The following is a 19,701-nucleotide window of genomic DNA, read 5'->3' on the forward strand; positions in this document are numbered from 1 at the left end:
AAGCATATTTCAGCAGCTACCAGAGAATGGTTCTTTTTTTCAGCAGCTCTTTCAAAGTGATTGAAACCAGAAAAAAGCAATAAACATCGGATTGAATTATGAGCTTATATATCATACGCTACCAACAATTCAGTCTTCTACTGCTAACTTAGAGGAAGTTGTTCTTTCGTTAATAAACAAATGTAAAAGTATATCATTTGAGTAATATAAGAAAATATTATTTATTTCATTTCAACGACCTTTTAGAATTTAGTTTTTATTTCACTGGTACACTTTGATGATACGCCTGAAGAATTTTAATTTGCTTGCTCGAATAAAGCTGCTGGTGGAAATAATGCACGGAAAGGTTGTTTTCCGCGATTGGGATGAGCGAGTCGACCGACGAGGTCACTGTGTGAGTTGCACGTGCAAAAGAACTGAACTGTATTTTTTTATGTACATGGCAAGGATAATTGCAATTTTCTTCCTTTCTCTGCTTGATCCAGATCAAGGAAGGAATAATACTTCACTGTAACTTAACATCTAGGAGTTTGTGCTTAAGCAATAAATCTATTTCATCTCTGCTGGTATTTCTGGGTGAATGATTTATCTAGCAGTTCTTTCGTTCCGGATAAATCTGTTTTCAAACGGAGACAGATTGATGATGGAAATGTGTGTGGTTTCCACTTTTTATGATCCGTCAATATCCTACGTACAAAGGTTGGCACTTTAGAATCCTCATAGAATCAACGCTTCTATAAAGTGTATTTCACTTATTTATTTAATCAGTTTGTGAAGAGTCTCTTCCTTACAGCTAGCTGTAATTGACCTTCCTGTGGGTTCTTATCAGTCCTAGAGATGAGTAGTACTTTTATCTTTTGCATTAAATACATGATAAAATGGTAAGTATAATATTTTGTATAAACGATGCGCCTTATAGACTATACTCAAGTAAATGCTATCGATGTAAACCTTAATTGATAACGTTTTCATTAAATAAACCTGTGGTTGACGTTGCATTATGCGATTGGAAGACCTTGGGACAGTACAAATAGTATAAATGGGTATGCTTGCTTTATAATAACAGTGGTTAGGGTTGGGACAACACAACATGGCATTCAGACGTTTGACATAACAATGTTTTCAATACAATCATTTTTACGTTCAACCGATGTCAAAAGAATTTGCGATTTTTTAATTTAATTGAATCTATGAAGCCAAATAGATTGGTTTACGGTTGATTATTGCTCGGGTTTGCAGTCAACTGCAACAAAACAAAACGTTTAATCAACCAAACTAATATTTTTTCCAGTTATACCATGCCTTTGCCTTTAGGAACATAGTGATGTCAATAGTCGTAATGCGATGAAGCACATCCCCCCTGTGGTAGAACCGTGTAATGAATAACAGTAATGAAACGTGATGGCGAACATTTAACATTTGTCGTTAAATGTTGACAGCGGATGCTGCTGGTGGCGCTGGCGAAGTGGTAGTTTTAACCAGCTCCATATACTGGAAAGGCACATGCAAACTGATGCCATTGTGCTCGACAATTAGGTGGCCTCGGCGGTGTGAGGCTCCGGTAACCGTGACGGCTTCGCCCTTGCGGAGCTGTTCGCCCACATTCGAGGCGGCTGAGTCCTCCGGAAAGTTCATCTTCATTATGCGAGTCTGTGGGTAACCGAGCTTAGAATTTCCAGTGACGGTGTACGAACGAGACGGAGGCACTGGAGGAGGACGTTCCTGCGTAATGGATACAGAAGTCTATTAGTTTGAAACATTATAACAAATCAATTCTTCCGTACTGAAACACATACCAAATCTAGACCAAAAAGGGTGCATGTCTGAGCAATTATTTTCGAATCGCATTTCTCATTGGGATCAGGTGGAGGCGTACCGGCAATCGGTTGTGGTCGTGGCCTCGTCGCTGTTCCAGTATTGTTTGCGTTCGTGTTTGGTCCCGAAGTCGGTGGTCTTGTAGCTAAAATGTAAAAATGTTTTATAGTAATGATAATTTATTCAACTTTTGCTAACGAATCATTTCTTGCTTCGCGTTTATTTCAGTTTTCGTTAAAATGTTACACTGTTTCTTTTCATTTTTGTTAGTTCTTGTTATCTTCTATTAATCATTTTCTTATATTAATTCCGATCAAAATTAGGTCATAAATATTAATTTCATTTAAGATTTAACATTTCTATTTATGTTTAGAAACTGTTTATCATAATTCATTAAGATTTATTACCCATTTTTTATCTTTTATCTTTCAAGGAAGCCATGCAAAACTTACCGTTGTTCTTATTTATCGCCAGCAGGCTGCTACCCACTAGTTTAATATCGTGTGACCTTCGAATCGTTCCCAGCCGTTTCCGTAGATTCCACCCACGCCAAGTGGCCTGAATCAGCGTGGCGCTCTTCATTCGCACTTCCGTCCGCAAGTGCTCCAGATGCTGTCGGATACCTTCGCTTAGGAATATATGTCTTTTACCCGGTGCCCACGATAGCGTCACCGAACCATCCAGCTCAGGTGGGTTTTCCAGTGCAAAATCCAAAATCAGCTTGCAGTCTTCTAGAGCTTTCTCTTCGCAACGCCTTAGCAGCCGGAACGGAGCAAGCATTCGATATCGGGCGGTAAATTGTTTGAACCGCATCCGATGCGGAAAACCACTGGCCATCAAGTTTACCGTTTCGAGCACTTGCAAAGCTCGAATCTGTCGTACTACGGTGCCACGGTCAAAAACACCCGTCTTTTCCGTCGTATTGCTTCGAATGCAGCGAACGAAATGCGGTCGAGCATGGACGAGCGTTCGTAACAAATTATCCAACCTGGTGTGAAAATCTTGCGTCAGAGTCGAAACAGGCTCATCTCCATTTAGTAGATCGGTATGTGATGTAGGAGCAATTCTGAAGCTCAAACCTCGCGGAACATTTTCCTGGGCGTACAAAGCTTTCAGTTCGGTGCCGAATAGATGGGTCGCAAATCCGAAATTGCACGTGTGTTTGTAGAACACCGAAACTAAGTCGTCCGGGACCACATCTCGGTTCGTATCCAGGAAATCCGTTGTATCGTACTCGACTCGTCCGGCGAAATGTCTAATAGCGAACATTCTGGGATCATACGGTTCCGAAGCTCGCTGTTCCAAACGTGCCGAGTTCCTGTGCTGGACTTTGATCTTGGCAACGTAACTTTCGGCTGTACCTCGAACGGAACATTCCGCATCCAGCATACTTAACAAGCCCGTTCTAAGCGACGAAATCAGATCAATACACGGCACATTATCCACGTAATCCACTTCGGCATCGCAGATGATGCCCTCTTCCCGACAGGACTCGACTGAACTTTTGAAAATGTGTGTATTGTAAAAATGCTGCATGGTTTCCGCGCATAAATTAATGCATAGATGTTCCAGCTGGGCGGGACGCGGTTCCTCGAAACCAAACATGTCCAATATACCTGTAATTAATCAATTCGTCAGTGATCATTGGCAGATTGGAATTATATTATATTATTTATTAAAATTTTGACACAAGACTCTATCTTGCAGGATAGTAGGGTTTCATTTCAAAAAATCTAAAAATGCAAGCTTCCGCTGCTCGTAAAGCTATTAGGTGTTGTGATCTGATGAGGCTTCCTGATCGATTTTCAATATTTTTGCACCACTAGAGCCAATAAATAAAACTATAGACTGCTTGGATCCTTCCGAAGTAAGAAATTGCGTCTCTTAATTCTGCATCACAAACCAGCAAGTTTAATGAACATGCATGACAAGGAACAAGTTTTTTGCTGCACTCCATAGTTTTTTAAATAAAAAGACTCTACCTAACGCATCCTCGAGCATCTAAGTCAAACGATGACAATCACGGGCCATTCCTGGAAATCCTTCATGAAGCAGCTAAGCTAGCAGGTGTGAACTTTAGCGCAGGTTCCCCAGGCGAGAGGCGGCTCAAATAGCGTCTGACGCGGAGCGAGCGGCAGAATATGAAACACTGTATCCCGCAAACTATACCTAGGATTGCAGACCCATAAGAGGGATGTAGGCATCGCGAACCCATCAAGGTAGTATACCAAAACTTTCATTCACCACGAATAATGAAAATGGAAATATGGAACGGATCAATCGACAAAGAACAAAGAAACGATTAATGAATAACGATTGGAAACTTGGTATCTGCAATATCCGAACTCTCCATGAACCGGCACGAGCTTGTTTGCTCGAAAGCAACACCGACTCGGGGTGGAGCTCGCTGCTATTCAGGAAGTTCGGTGGCCAAATTCTAGAGAAAGGGAGTTCCACGCAGTAGATTCTATCGCAGACACTTCTTTTAAGTGCCACATCTACTACAGGCTACAGCAGGCTGATAGTAGTGGAAACCAAGGTCGTATGCTGACAGGGAAGGAGGGCGCTTTCGAGCTGCATTGGTCTTCCGGCGATACTGAGGGGTTGGTTGCGGGCCTTGCAAGCCTGAACCACTAAAAACCGAAGCAAAGGACCATGTAAGTAATAATAACTCTAACTGGAACAATCGGCAAAGGCCCAGGCAACGTAAACTCCTAATTGGAAATTAGGAACATGGAACTGTCGGTCGCCAAATTTCCTCGAAAGTACCCACGTGCTTTATGAAGAAGCGATGCGCCGCAAGTTCGACATCATAGGTATGCTGGAAAGAAACGATGGAACGTACGTATAGGGATGGCCACACCATCTACCAGAGCTGCGGCAATCACACGAGCTGGGCACAGCTTTTATAGTGATGGGCGGATGCAGAAGCGGGTGATCGGGTGGTGGCCGATCATCCCACGAATGTGCAGATTAAGAATCAAAGCCCGATTCTTTAATATTAGCATAATTAACGTGCACAGCTCTCACCTTGGAAGCACCGATGATGAGAAAGACGATTTTTACGCGCAGCTGGAGTGCGAACACGACCGCCGCCCAAGACATGATGTCAAAATCATCATCGGGAACTATAATACTCAGGTTGGTAAGGAGGAGGAATTTAAACTGGTGATTGGACGGTCCAGCGCACACCCAGAAACGAACGAAAATGGCCTAAGATTTGTCCAGTTTGTCGCCTCCAAGAACATGGCCATACGTAGTACCTTCTTTCAGCATAACCTCCACCATCGGTACACCTGGAAATCAACCAACCAGACGTAATCATAAATCGAAATCTCAGCGTTATTTCTTGAAACCGCACTACCGGAAGAGGGTGAGCTGGATTAAGCGCCTCTTGAAGACTATTGGAATGCCGTGAAAACAGCCATTAACATCGTACCGGAAAACGTCTTAGGCCGGGTAGCACCGAATAGAGGTAACAAATTATTTAACGAGGAGTGCCTGCAGATATTGGATGAGAAGAACGCATAGCGGGTACAAATGCTGTGTAGAGCCACCCGTCAAAATCAACTCGAGAAGAAGCGCCACCAGGAGGAAAAGGAGTGCGAAGAACTCGAGCAGCTGTACCGCTTTCACGATACACGAAAGTTCTATCAGACAAACAAATCTCGCAAAGGTTTTGTGCTGCGGGCCGAAATGCGCAAAGATAAAGATGAAGCTATTTCGACTGACGACCGTACGGTGATCGAAAGGTGTAAACCCATGTAACCAATAAGCATTAAAATAAGCAGTAAATCAGTCGTTTATTAGCATCCCTGGCGTTTTATACTGCAGGTTGTTGTTTATCAGCTTTTTGACTACATAACTGTTGTAAATTGGCATCCACAATTCTTTTTAAATTCTTCTTGTTGGTAACTAGCTGCAAATAAGCATTGTCAGCACTATAAGAGGGCTAGCAGTAAAGTAGCCGCATATTTTGCCAAAATAGCATTTAAGTAGCATTTAAGGCAACTTAAACGCTTATTGGCTTGCTTTTAAATTGCATTGGAAATGCTTATTGGTTACCTGGAAATAGCACTACGGTGAAAACATCACAATGGTGTGCAAGTGATAGTGCTCATCGATAAGCGAAGGTGTAGAACAGTGGTGGTCACGGTATAAGCATAATGCAAGTCAAATTAGGCCGCAGTTTGGCCATCGCTGGTGTTGAAGCTATCCAGTGGCTGAAGAACAGCTAAGCAGCGAGTAAAGATGGCATTGGAGCGGAATTTATTAAAATGGGCCCGGACAAGTTGGCCAGCTGTTAGCCATGGTAAGTGTCGGTAACCTGGGCCACGAAGATCTAATGGATTAATTGTTTATTTTGTCATCGTTCAAATAATTTTTCAAAACATCAGGTGTAGTTTGATTTGATCGTTCCACATACCAACGAACTTCCCACAAGAACAGTTAATATTTAGTATTAATACCCTAAAGCACGCAGCCCACCTACCTTCCATCGTATTTCCACACTCAACCACCTGTAGAAAGAAGACGAAATCGCGGGCGGCTCATGGGTGATTAGAGGCGAAATACTTGATGATTGGCGAGCAGATATGGAAATATTTATATACAAACGAGGGCAATGAGCGGGGATTAAAGGGAATGACCTGCACGAAATTTAGAAAACAATCAGTTTCGAATGATCATTATCCAGTAGAAAGCCATAGTGCGAAGACGTATGACTCCATTTCTAAGTACAGTGTCCAGTCAGTTAAGCTGCAAAGATCAAGTGCCATTGCAAGTGAAACATATATGGACAGCAGATAAACTTTCCCCTCCCGGCATTCCTTCTATACGCTTTAGCTATCTCGCCAATGCGGGTATTTTATCCATTAACCTGCAGAACCCCGTAATTTTCGGACACATTCAAATCATCATCGCCCGTGGCCGATACAAGCCTCCACCATCGAGGTCTTCGAGTCAAAGGACATTGCCATTGCCGCATTTTTTCGCCAAGAGCTTAGACTTCCCGCCGTTTGTGAATGGTATTCGTACTTCCGACTTTTACACATCGTCACCGCCGCCATTCAGAACCACCGATCGCTATAACCGTGGTCCGGCAACTTAGATACCCGCTAAGTTAGAGGAAGATGGAAATCGGAGTGAAAATTGCCAGAATTCGAGGAGAGGAACAGAAGGAATACGACTGCAGGCAGGTACGACGGGGCCCCGGAAGTGAAGAAAATAGAAGGCTAGCTAGGTTTAAGAAAGTGGGAGAAGACAATATAAAGTAAAGCTTGTGAAAGCTAAAAAACCAATGACTTTCAATCAAGCAATTCCTTATCCCCGCGAAATTCATATGAAGTGTGCCGACCCTGAGGTGTTTGTCATCGGGGAGTCCATTAGACGCTTGCTGCTAGCTTGCCGACAGGTACACCGACTTCATGAAAGGACGGTCTATAACGAACCAAATCTTCACCCTGCGGCAGGTCCTCCAGAAGTGCCGCAAATTTCGAGTTCCCACGCATCACCTGTTCATTTATTTCAAAGCCGCATATGATAGTGTAAACCAACAAGAGCTATGGGAATTTCTGGACGAAAACGGATATGCCTAAAAAACGGTATGCTTACTAGACTTGTGGCAATGATGGATGGGATCCAGTGCTCTGTTCGAATCTCGGGTGGATTGTCGGACCTATTCGAATCTCGAAGGGAACTACGACAAGGAGATGGTCTTTCCTGCCTGCTATTCAATATTGCGCTTGAACGTGTTATAAGACGAGCGGCGATCGAAATGCGGGGCACGATTTTCAATAAATCCAGTCATTTTATTTGCTTTTCTGATGACGTGGAAGCTGTCCGCAGAACATTTAAGGCGGTGGAAGGTCAGTAAACCAGACTAAAACGCGAAGCAGAGAAGATTGGGTTGACGATAAATACGTCTAAAATAATTACCCTTATTCTGCGAGGCGAGTGACGTGACTATTTGGAGTCGCCGCGAATCAGTTGACAATTGTCACCTAGGTGACACGGTTTGTCACTTAGGTGATAGCGGTTTGTTACCTAGGTGACAACCGAGGTGGCTCGACTCGCCGTGGCGAGTCACGGCGAGTGACAATTGTCGTATTGAGTCATGTGACTCGCAGAATAAGTGTGAATGTATATGCTTGCGGACGGGGCTGAGCGCGACAAGGTCCGCAGTACCGGGCAGTACCGTGGTAATCGACGGGGATGAGTTTGAGGTAGTCGACGAGTGCGTATACCTTGGCTCACTGGCAACAGAGGACAGTAATACCAACCGTGAGAATAAGACTGTGAGAGACTCCAAAAAAAAATTGTGGCCGCACAATCTGAGCCCCCGTACAAAGTACACATTGGACAAAACGCTAATTAGACCGGTTGTCCTCTACGGGCATGAAACGTGCACATTTCTAGAAGAGGACCTACGAGCACTCGGAATTTTTTGAACGGCGGGTGCTAAGAACCATCTCTGGTGGCGTGCAAGAGAACGGTGTATGGAGGAGAAGAATGAACCACGAGCTCGCGCGTCTCTACGGTGAACGCAGTATTCAGGAAGTAGTTAAAGCTGAACGAATACGTTGGGCAGGGCATGTTGCTAGAATGCCGGACAACTATTCTACGGTAATGCGGTAAGAATAAGACGAAGAGGGGCACAGCGAGCGTGGTGGCAAGACCAGGTGGAGCGAAAGCCTGCGAGTACTGGATGCCCGCGGAACTGGAGATCAGCTGCCATGAACCGAATTAGATGAAGAAGTTATGCTACACAGGCGACCTAGGGTCAACTAAGTAAGTAATCTACTACAACGGTAGAAAGGCAGAACATGGAGGGAAGAGTTCTTCCGTGCAGTAATTGGAAGACATTGCCTTCAACTGTTGATAATGATAATAGTCTGAGACTTATTAATTTCGCCGCCGACTGAGAAATGACCATCTGCAGCATCAACCGTCCACGTCTGAATATTTGGAAACACAGCAGGAGGCGTTCAAATGGAGACTCTTGCTCTCAGATCGATCATCGATCATTGCTTGACGGACAATAATTCGTTCGGGGCAGAACCGCTAACGGACCGTCACCACTAAAGTAAAGGAAACAATTCGGAAATCTATTTTGGATAGGGCGTTTCGCGTACTCTGTTTTTAAAATTTACAATAAAATGAAATGGAAGTGTCCGAAATAAAGTTCGCGTAATGCACTGTCCAAAATAGAAGCAGCACCTTAGTTCGCCCAAATTGTAATTTTTTCACATATATTAATTAAAATTTCGTCCCACATTTCCTGACTCCTGAAATGAGATGACGTTCAAACAACAATTTAAATTTGATAATGAGTTTTGACACTAAAGTGGTTTTTAGTTGAGGCATGGCCAAACATGCAAACACTCAACTAACGACCATCCCAATTACCGGGCTTTCAACGAGCGAATCGTGGCTGTATTTATCGCATCACGTAAAAGTAAACTACAAGTGGGTAGCTACACCGATTGAAAGCTTTTCGGCTTGCATAACACAACTTGGATGGAACATTGCACGCAAGTAACTTGAGCTCATGTTGATAAAGCAGATTCATACCCGTTGCTTTATTTTTGGAATACTGCAACACTTTTGCTTATTACTATTTTGGCTTTTTAAATAAGTATTGTTGTTTACAATAAAACAATAATTAATAATCATGCGATTTAAACGTCGTTTAAATTGTTTGAAATGGAATTTTATAGCAACAATCGACGTACCTATAAATCCATCGGTGGCATGTCGAACAGCATTGTTTAGGGCAGCCATCGATTTCGAACCAGCGTTGCCACCACCGATAGTGGACGCATGTTGACTCGCAACCTCCGCCTGATTGTGCACTGATTCATTGCTATCAGAACTTAGTGTTCCCAGTGTTGAGCCCAATCTATTTGATGTGAAATAGAAATATCCCGTTTAGAAAAACACACATTGAACAGCTCACGTGGCGGCTAACACACTTACCGTTTCAGACTGTTCGCTCTCCTGACGATCGTCGCTACCGTTCGACAGTAGAGCGCTTTCGCTAGTGAATCTCGCGTCATGTTGGACATATTTGCATCGCAGACTGATTTTATTAACTGACCACGTGCGTTGTGTGTACGAATGGTTAGTCCGCGGAACAGCTGAGCCGGTGGAACACCCAACAGATTGGCTACCGCGTTCAGTTCCGTTTCACCGTTCACTTCCACCTCTAGTCCCTGTAAATGAAATCAATAACATTTACGGTTTAATTATGCTATTGTTCAAAAATTGCGCAATAATTGTTTGACAATTAACAATACAATATAAAAGATACAAAAATAAATCAGCTGTAATTGTCGAGAGCCAAACGTAACAATTAAACTTGCTGCCTGCTGGATAGCAGCATATGACCCTTAACAATAACAGTGAAAGTTAATCGAAATCTTATTTTTTTATATATTTCATGAATGAAAACGTATTAGGAAGCATAGCACTTGAATAGGTTATTGGTCATTGACAGTAAAATAAAAAAGGTTATTATGTTATTACTTTATCTTCGATGCAGCGAATAGTAATAAAATAAAATGTATGATGTTTTTGTGTGAAACTACCGCGTCAGCTGCAGAGGTAGGTAATTAAATGAAAAAATTTGCTCAGACGTTAAGAGTTAACTATCACTGAAAATCAGCCGTAAATTACCCATATAGCCAATAGTCATCATAGCAAATTTTTGAAAAACCACAAGATTGGAACTCATGATCAGCAGTTCGGTGATAGCGTGGCGAGTGTAAGTTGCCATCGATACAATAGTTGAAGTGTGTATTCATTGAGCAGGATATTCTATTTATAGTGTATGTATGTATGTATGAAGTAAAGACGTATAGTATATACAAAGATAGGCGGAGACGCAGCCAAAAACGACAAACTGGGGTTTATTCTTATGAAGCTGCGAGTGAGTGCGACTGTGACAGATTGTCAGCTTTGTCTGTTTGGTTCGCGATATAAATTCCTTAACCAGCGCCGTATGAATTAAATTCAAATTTTGTTTATTCAGTTGTTGCAATACAGGTAGAACAATCGAATTCGATTAACGTTTTTTTCTCCCATTTTATTCTCTTGTTCCTTCTGTTTACATGTTGGATAGCACGCTTGTAAGCAAGTAATCTCACAAGCTTGCAAGCAATTTGGATAACGTTTGCATTGCTTGGATTCTATTTCTATTTGTACCGTACAAATTGTACGTCAGTGGTTTCGCCGGAAATAAAAGCTAAAAATGGTCGGCACACACAATGATGTGTTCGAAAAACTATTTTGTCCAGTTATTTAAAAAATATTTAAAATTTTCAAAATTACGATCTTTCTCTTTCGCACCAACGCCATTTGATGCTAGCATTGCCAAAGGCCAAGGCGAAAAAAGTTTTGTTGAACTTTTTTCGCTCGCGAAATAGTAATTTTAGAATAATCTGGGAATCCTGAACTGACGCTGACCCAAGCAACAATTTGTGTTTTAATACATTGCAGTTTTTATGACCAATTTTATTCATTACGACCATTATAACCAAGTGTATATAGTATATGATGAAAACCAAAATATTGAAGTAACAACTGGTGTCTGTTTTTTTAATTTCCACTCAAATAAAATTGTTGTAAGAAAACACCCACCTGCCCATCAACAAACTGCACATTTCCAAGCAGTAGAACTGCTGCCAGTACTCTAACAACATCCAGAAAGGGAATTCCCAGGATGCCCAAGCACGCTTTCCATGCCTGAAACCGGGCTGCATCTTCCTGTTCGTCCTGCCGAATATCGCCGTTCTGCAGATACCTTAAGTTGGCCGGAGAATAACCTTCCAGATTGAGGCGGGTGCACTCCTCTGCATTCAGCCCGGCCAGCATCTGATAGAAGATGTGATAGTTCTTCTCGTTCGGCAACGGCCGTATGACACGTGTCTGGTCCAGAAAGTAGCAGTGTATTTTAGTCCGGTAGAGAGCTCCATCCGTCACTTGTACCTCGATGAATTGACCCTGAAATTGGTTTCACAAAATAACATTTTCCAACAGAAAGTAAGCTGAAAACTGGCTTACTATTCGGCTGGATTCGGAGTTGGTGGACGTTTTGGCGGAACCTAGGGACCGTAACACAGTGAAGGCTGCCGCTAGGTGTTTGAAAGCGTCGGTTTCAGGACCACCGCCGGCCACAGCGAACAGCTGCCGCAACAGTAGCATTGAACAGTGTGTTTTTCCCGATCCAGATGTACCTGTGAAATCAAAACATGATATGGATTAAATTGGTTTCACTGAACTACGAAAACAGTTGCTACCTGACAGAATAATTGCCTGCGGATAGCCCGTCTCGGCTTGCTGTCGGACGGCTTCTTGTACTATTTTGCGGAGTTGTGGTGCTAGCGGGACGGAGCGGGTTGATGACAGGGTCAGTGGATTTCCCACGTCGTGGTACGGATTCACAGAGAGCAGGATTGGCCCAACGTTGGTCTGAAAGCATAAGGGTTAAAAACATTGTAGTGTGTTGGATTTGGTTTAGATTTTTTACTTTAGAGACTTTGATAAATACAGTTCAGAGTTATTCAAAATTCGTGTGGAAGTTTACTTATTAATAATCAATCTCGAACTAGAGTAGTATGATATCAGCAAAGCAAGACAAGCTCAACACTAAGTAGCTTTAAAAAACATTTTAATTTTACCAACAGGTCTCAAATCGTAATGCAACTTTTCCATACAAAGTGATGTAGCTGTAAGTGCCATTGGAATGTATTTTGATAGCCACTACAGCTGACATTGAATGGAAATTATATTTGTTTGCTTCATCGGCACATTTGAAACCTATCACAGGCAACCAAAGATGCTATTGAACCTTTTTATAGCTACGAATCATTAGAGAATAAAATCCTTAGTTTATATTGCTATCATTACGGTCCAAACCAAACATGTTGGCATAATTATACGCATTAATCAGTACAATCCTCGTTATTCGTGGAACTGTAGAAACGAGGCAAATTTACCAAGCTAAAATCAAAACGTGCTTTACTCCTGTGCTGAAATTGAAATGCATTTGTGCAATGTTTTGAAGCGTCTAAACGGGATATAGATCAAATGGTAATTTTTTTTTTCTTTATCTTGAAAGTTGAAAGTAAATTATTTAGGAATTGAACTTTACAACTCCACAGTAATTAAAGGTTTTACTACACATTCTACCTACTAACGTTTTGAAATTGAAACTTTGTGCCACATTATATGCAATATATCCAATCTCACTTTTAACGTAATAAATAGATCGTAGCTTATTTGCTGATGTTAAGCAAAATTTGCAGTAATATCTGTAAACTTCATAATGGGACTATGATTAAAGGAGCTTGTAGCTCCAACCGTCCCAATTTTACTAGAAGGGTGGAACGGCCAACGAGTGGGGAACGGGTAAGGCAATGATGGGCAGAATATGGGATAGCGTGATCCTGGATGTTGAGGATTAAAGGTCGTTTCTTCGATTAAACCATCATAAACGTACATTATGCACACGAAGGTCCACCCAATGGTGAGAAGGAAGCGTTCTACATGCAACTGAAACTAACGTACGACAGTTGTTCGCCACGGGATATCAAGATTGTCATCGAGGATATGAACGCCTAGATCGACAACGAAGCGATGTACAGAGCAGCGAACGGGTCCCATAGCCTGCACACCGACACGAACGATAACGGCCAACGATGCATCAACTTTGCAGCTTCCCGATGCTTGGTGATCAGAAGCACTTTCTTTCCCCACAAAGATATCCACAAAGCCACCTGGAGATCACCTGACCCCCGAACTTCGAACCAAATCGATCATATTCTCATCGATGGCCGGTTTTTCTCGAACATCACCAACATATGCTACCTACGGATGAAACTCTACCGGCCTCTGTGGAAAGGTGCTTCGACCCTTAAAGGCGGATGGAGCAGGATACACTCGGTTTTCAATGAGGCCGTAACTGCGGTATTCGGTGAAGAGACCTCGAGTGCACTAAATGATTGGTTTGACGAAGAATGCCAACAAGTGATGGCGAGGAAACAAATAGCTTGGAAAAACTGTCTAAGCATTGGCACGTATTATGTATTCATTCTACTTGCTTTTATTCCACAAACTTTTCTGAATATGTACTCGTGAACCTGTCATTAGTTAGGTATAGAAAAGATTTTAAACCGCGCGTCTCTTAATTCCTCGATTTCTTTAGTTAATAAAAGTTATGTTTTGTGTTAATCGTTCCGTTTAGTTTTCTCCTTTCGACTAATCACCCACATACCCGACAACTTAGTGTCAGAATTGGATTAGTCGAAAAACTTCTCGCGCTAAAGAAGTAAGGTTAGAAACGCACCGAAGCGCATTCCTCTCGCGGTCAAAAATGGCTACCGCGAATCCCGAGTTTATGGAGGCACGGTCCGTAATGATTGCACAAGCCCTCCGAGCATCGATTAGAAGTGCCGAGCCGCACACACCCTACAGGTTCCGGCAGGAGACGCTGCTGCTCCATCGCCGAAAGCTGCCCTGCACAGGAGTACCGATCATCAGAAGGAACGACCGTTGCCGATCATTTCAACCGTTTCGAATGGGTGCTACAGCTGAGTACCACCCCGGAAGCCCAACATGGGAATTTTACCCGAGTCTACATGGGGTTCGAACCGAATTGAATAACGCCCAGAAGTTTCTCATTTTTACCCGTGATCCAGCATAGATTCCCTACGCTGGTCTCTGCACGACCCTTGTAAACCATCACGCAGTTTACCCGGAGCATTGTTCAGCAAAAGGGCGAAACCATCACGCAGTTTGCCCTCCGGCTGAAGCAGGCTGCTGCCTGCTGCGGAAACGACCATATTCTAGACCGAAAGCTCACTGAACAATTCTTGCATGGGCTCGAAGCAAGAGGTATATACGACGAAATCATCGCAAAAAAACCGAAAACTTTGTACACTGCGTACGGCATCGCACACTCCTTGGAAGCGACCCGGAGCACGGCTCGAGAGACCAATACCGGCACACCGCTACCAGCGTATCCCGAAGCTACCAACAAACTTGGTTATGAAAAGCCGAGAACAAGTTGCCTCAATCTCGTTAACGATTGTCACTCTTCCAACAACGAACGCAAGCTCATCCTAACAACGCCTACGGCAAAAAAGGTCACATATCTAAGGGCTGCCGTTCGGAGAAATCTCAGAACTCTTCTACCGATTAGATGGAGTCCCAAGAAATGCTAACTTCCGAAGCCGACTTCGTGCAATCACTTCATCAAGTGCTCAAAGTCTTATCCACCGGAAAGAAACTCATCGATGTCGAAATCGATGGCCGCCGCCTGCAAATGGAGCTGGATACTGGATACGAACCATCAAGCCGAAGTTTCCACTACTGCCAGCAGATCGGCAATTTTCTAGTTACACTGGACATCGCATCCAGTGCCTTGGTAGTCTTCCTGTGCAAGTATCCATCGGATCTACATCGCGCAGACTAAACTTGTACGTCGTGTCCGGAGAATCCGACTCTCTTTTCGGGCGCGAATGAATTGTTCACTTTGCTAATCGCATCAAATTGAACCAAATGTTCTCTGCAGATCAGTCCGTCAACTCACTCACGAGCACCGAACTTACTCCGGATTAGGCAACTAACTTGTCCAAGTTTTTGAACAACTTTGAACTATCTTCAGCGACGTTCCACGAAAGACTAGAGAGGTACTAGGGGACTGGAAAGTGAACTACTCCGTGTAAAGTCTCCACAAAAATTGTTCTTTAGCTCTAAAACTATAATAGCTAGAAGGTTACTTTCTTTGGGAAAGTTCTTCATAATAATCTTTTTAGAAATTTTGTAGAACTTTGTTTTGCTGTATCTCTTACTGTTCAAAAAATAAATTTTTTATCTTACTTTTAAGGGGATTAATCAAATAATCGTTCATGCCATATGAAAGAGCTTTTAACGCTGAGAAATTTCTCTGACATACTTAACCAGTATAATCAACCATTTCGGCGCAATTAAAAAAACGCGTGTTCTGATACCATTGGGACCACTGTGCACCGGTAATTTCCGGAATCACCGAAAATCGAAACGATCTTCAACAACATCAAAAGAGCCGCCTTGTTTTGCCACTTGGACGTAATGGATGCCTACACTCATCTCCCAATCGACGAGGAGTTCCGTCATGTGCTCACCCTCAACACTGCAACGCATTTATTTGGCAGCATCAGGGCCCGGCATCGTCGAAACGAATAAATGAAACTGACTTTCTCTTACATTCGCTTCTTACATGAAGTGACCTGCTTCACTTGTTGAACAGAACGTTTCAACCAAGCTTCAGTTGAAGTTGGAAGCTGTTTCAATTGACGACGGCAGAAAGTCAGGCACGATTTGTCGACGTTGGCAAGGTTAACTTTAATATGCGTTACATTGTAGGAAATGTTACTCAAATTCAATTTATTTGCATTCATAATTGCAGGCCTTTTTCTGAATATTTGATTGAAAAGTACAAATGAAAAGTTGAAACGGATAGTCATGACGAAGTGAAATTCGGTTCGCTGACGCTGACTGAAGCCAGTTTGAAACTGAATTGGTGCTGCTTCTGTTGAAACCGAAGCTTCACTACTTCATTGTTGAGTGACGCTATGCAATTGAAGGTGACGTTGTAGGGCCCTGGGCAGCATATTCTTCAAGAACTGGATCACGTCGTCAGCTTCTACGACGATATCACCGTCTTCGCAAAAGACTTCGACGAGCTCCTGCTAGCTCTTACCGCAACGATGGACAGGATGATCTGTTCTTCAATTTCAGATTTTGTATTCTCCTAAGACGCTCCAAAAACTTCAGTCAAACCGAACTCGGTTGGATCTCGTCAGACCACAGGATGTCAGCACGAAGATAGCGGAAAAATAACGAGCATCGTTTGATTAATCGTTTCGTTCCTTCACATCGGAATAACACGTTTACTGCCTATCGTGAAATCCACGAGTGGACAAGTGGATCGCAGGAATTGTAGCTGCTCATCTAGGAGATCTACACTATTTACGACATTGTTTACAAAAGAAAACATCTAAAACGTCATGTTGACCAAATTCGATATATCCACGACAACGAGTGTAGCGAGAAGTGCACTCATTCTTCAAAGGAATCAAGCTCGAATAGAACCCTAAAATTTCTACCGAATAGAACAGGTGAGGCATTCTGTGTTAAAAACTTGTATGGAGGGCTTCTTATTTCCATTGCATAATTTATTCAGTGTGTCTTTAGCAACAGGTTCATTTCCAAAACTATGGAAGATATCGCACATCATACCAATTCATAAAAAAAGTTCCAAATTACTAGTTGAAAATTACAGAGGAACTGCCATTCTCTCGGCCATACCGAAAATGTTCGAATCCATGGTTTATGAGCATTTGTATCGCAAGATTGAACCTAAAATACCAATTTTCCAACACGGATTCCTTAAAGGACGCTCAACGGTAACTAATTTGGAGAAATTTGTTTCGAGAACTGCGTAATGGATGGTGGATGGGTGGCAAGTAGATACAATTTACACAGATATGTCTAAGATATTTGACGTAATAAATATTGATGCGATCGCAACATTGCTGCCAAAGTATGGAATAAGCGGTATAAATCTGAGGTGGATAAGCGACTATATAAAGAATCTGTCTGGTGTCCCTCAGGGGAGTCATCTTGGGCCATTGCTTTTCGTCACAGTCATGAATGAGCTCCCGAAACTTCTCCCTGGAGTTTACATCTTAATTTATGCTGACGATGTGAAGGTTTTTCTCCCGGTGAAATCTGTTAAGGACTGTCGAATTCTTCAGAATAGTGTACAACATTTCATCGGATTTTGCAAAACGTTCGGCCTAAAAGTTAATATGAAGAAGTGTAATCTGGTGTCCTATACCTGAAAAACAAATAAATTGCTATTTGATTATTCCGTGGAAGGTGAAATAATACCAAGAAGAGACTAAGTATGCGATCTTGGGGTAGAAATGGACAGCGAGCTTAACTTCATCCGGCATACTGAAAAGGTTGTTGCAAAAGCAAATTTTTATTTGGCATGATCAAACGCCTGAGTGGAGAATTAAAGGATCCGCATACTATTGCATCTCATTGTACAATGCCTTGGTACGAAGTAGTGTTGAGTACGCAAGTGTAATTGACTACCATTCTACGAAGTGCACAAAAAGCGAATTGAGCGAATCCAAAAGAAATTTATTCGCTATGCCCTGCGGAATTTAGGATGGACCGGAGAGATGCCTAACTATAAATCGTTATGCTTATTGATTGGAACGGAAAGCTTGGAGAGCAGAAGGCGTACAACAGATGCTCTGTTCTTAAAGGACATACTCGCCGGTAGGTATAATCCGCCATATTTATTAAGCCAAGTGACCGTGAATGATGGACGTTCGTCGTTAAAAACTGTTAGACCTTTTCGTTTGACAAATAGAGTTCAAAATTACACCAGAAATGAGCCAATGTATAGAATGATGGCCACATTTAACAATCATCGTGATATTATAAATGTTGAATTGACCAAGAAGAAAATTAGAGATAATCTTGGAATATTTTATGTAAATTATTTGTAATTAGTAGGTAATAACTATGTAACAATTTTTTTAAATATCGATAATGGGCAGATCCTAACATCAGTCATAATAAATAAATAAATAAATAAGAGGCATGAAGAATATATGAAGAACGCCAAATGGTTAACTAAATGTAAAAAATCTGAAAGGAACGATTAAACACGGCGGGGGTGGAGTGATGGTATGTGGTTGTATGTCTGCTAAAGGTGTTAGCAATTTAGTCTTCATCGATGGCATATAATGGATCAAAATATCTATTTGGACATTTTAAAGCAAAATTTGCAGCCAAGTGCCAACAAAACGGGATTTAGTCAGTGGTTCAAGTTTTACCGAGACAATGACCCAAAGCACAAAGCACTTCAGAAACGCACATGATTACTTTACAAATGTTCAAAACTTATTGATACTCCACCACAATATCTCCAGACATCAATCCCATTGAAAACCTTTTGGAATATTTCGACAAAAAAGTTAGAAACCATCAGATTTCTAACAAAAGCGGTCTTAGAAAGCACTTGATGGACGAATGGGACCAAATTCCCACCAAATACACGAAAAAACTCGTCTAAAACGACTTAAATATAAGCAAAAGTTTAGATTTTATTTTTTAAGATATAAGGTGCTATTTAAGTATGTTGCTGCATCGTCGAAATTACATATTCCCGTCCTTTCCAACACAAATTATTAAAAATATCAGCATTTTTATGACACACAATGCAAAACTAGTTATTCCCTAATATTTTAGTTTGTTGTCTATCATACGCGATCAATCAAAGTGAGTTGAGATCTATTTGAATGCTTTTTATCATTAAAGAAATCCTACCCGCCAAATTTCCTACGTTTTATCGTGCGACGAAGAAAAAAATGTCGACTAATCGTTTTAATTTCCGTCATTCATGAATGAAAATAGCTCACGCAAGGCATAGTCGTTATTCTACAGCCAGGAAAACTTGCCTGACCTGCAGAAATTTTGCAGAATACCATTAGTCATGCCGTCCTACACAAATACATGCGCGTTAGCTTTGTAAACATTGTTGTGATTTTTAGTTCGGACGATGAAAAATTTTGATGGACGGATTTTAAAACGGTACGACGAATTTAAGAAATAAAGACAGTGCGTAATTTAAATAATATGCTTTAATAATCGCTTTTCAGTGATTTCAAAGTTCACGGATCGGAAGGTAAGTGTGTTTTAGTTAAATCAGCACAAGAACTTTTGAAGTATTCATTAAATCCATCCAACAACCGATGAAAATTAGAATGGCTTTACTTACTACGACGGAAATTAGAAATAAACCCTACAGTTCTCAACCTGCAG

The 19,701-nt window shown here is 41.8% G+C and overlaps 1 protein-coding gene across 1 annotated transcript in view; it reads right to left on the bottom strand.

Annotated features, from left to right (window-relative positions):
* Window positions 1-241: 241 nt before the first annotated feature.
* The window catches only part of LOC128740293 (myosin-G heavy chain), a 147,448-nt gene continuing 127,988 nt past the window's right edge, over window positions 242-19,701 (bottom strand). The window contains exons 6-13 of the mRNA XM_053835831.1: window positions 12,114-12,285; window positions 11,878-12,050; window positions 11,455-11,817; window positions 9,793-10,028; window positions 9,549-9,715; window positions 2,268-3,431; window positions 1,797-1,960; window positions 242-1,722 (exon numbers count right to left, since the gene is read on the bottom strand). Coding sequence (XP_053691806.1) covers window positions 1,426-1,722; window positions 1,797-1,960; window positions 2,268-3,431; window positions 9,549-9,715; window positions 9,793-10,028; window positions 11,455-11,817; window positions 11,878-12,050; window positions 12,114-12,285 — 2,736 coding nt within the window. The 3' untranslated portion in view covers window positions 242-1,425. The remainder of the gene's footprint in view (window positions 1,723-1,796; window positions 1,961-2,267; window positions 3,432-9,548; window positions 9,716-9,792; window positions 10,029-11,454; window positions 11,818-11,877; window positions 12,051-12,113; window positions 12,286-19,701) is intronic.

This window comes from Sabethes cyaneus, chromosome 3 (genome assembly GCF_943734655.1).
Source record: "Sabethes cyaneus chromosome 3, idSabCyanKW18_F2, whole genome shotgun sequence".
NCBI lineage: Eukaryota > Metazoa > Arthropoda > Insecta > Diptera > Culicidae > Sabethes > Sabethes cyaneus.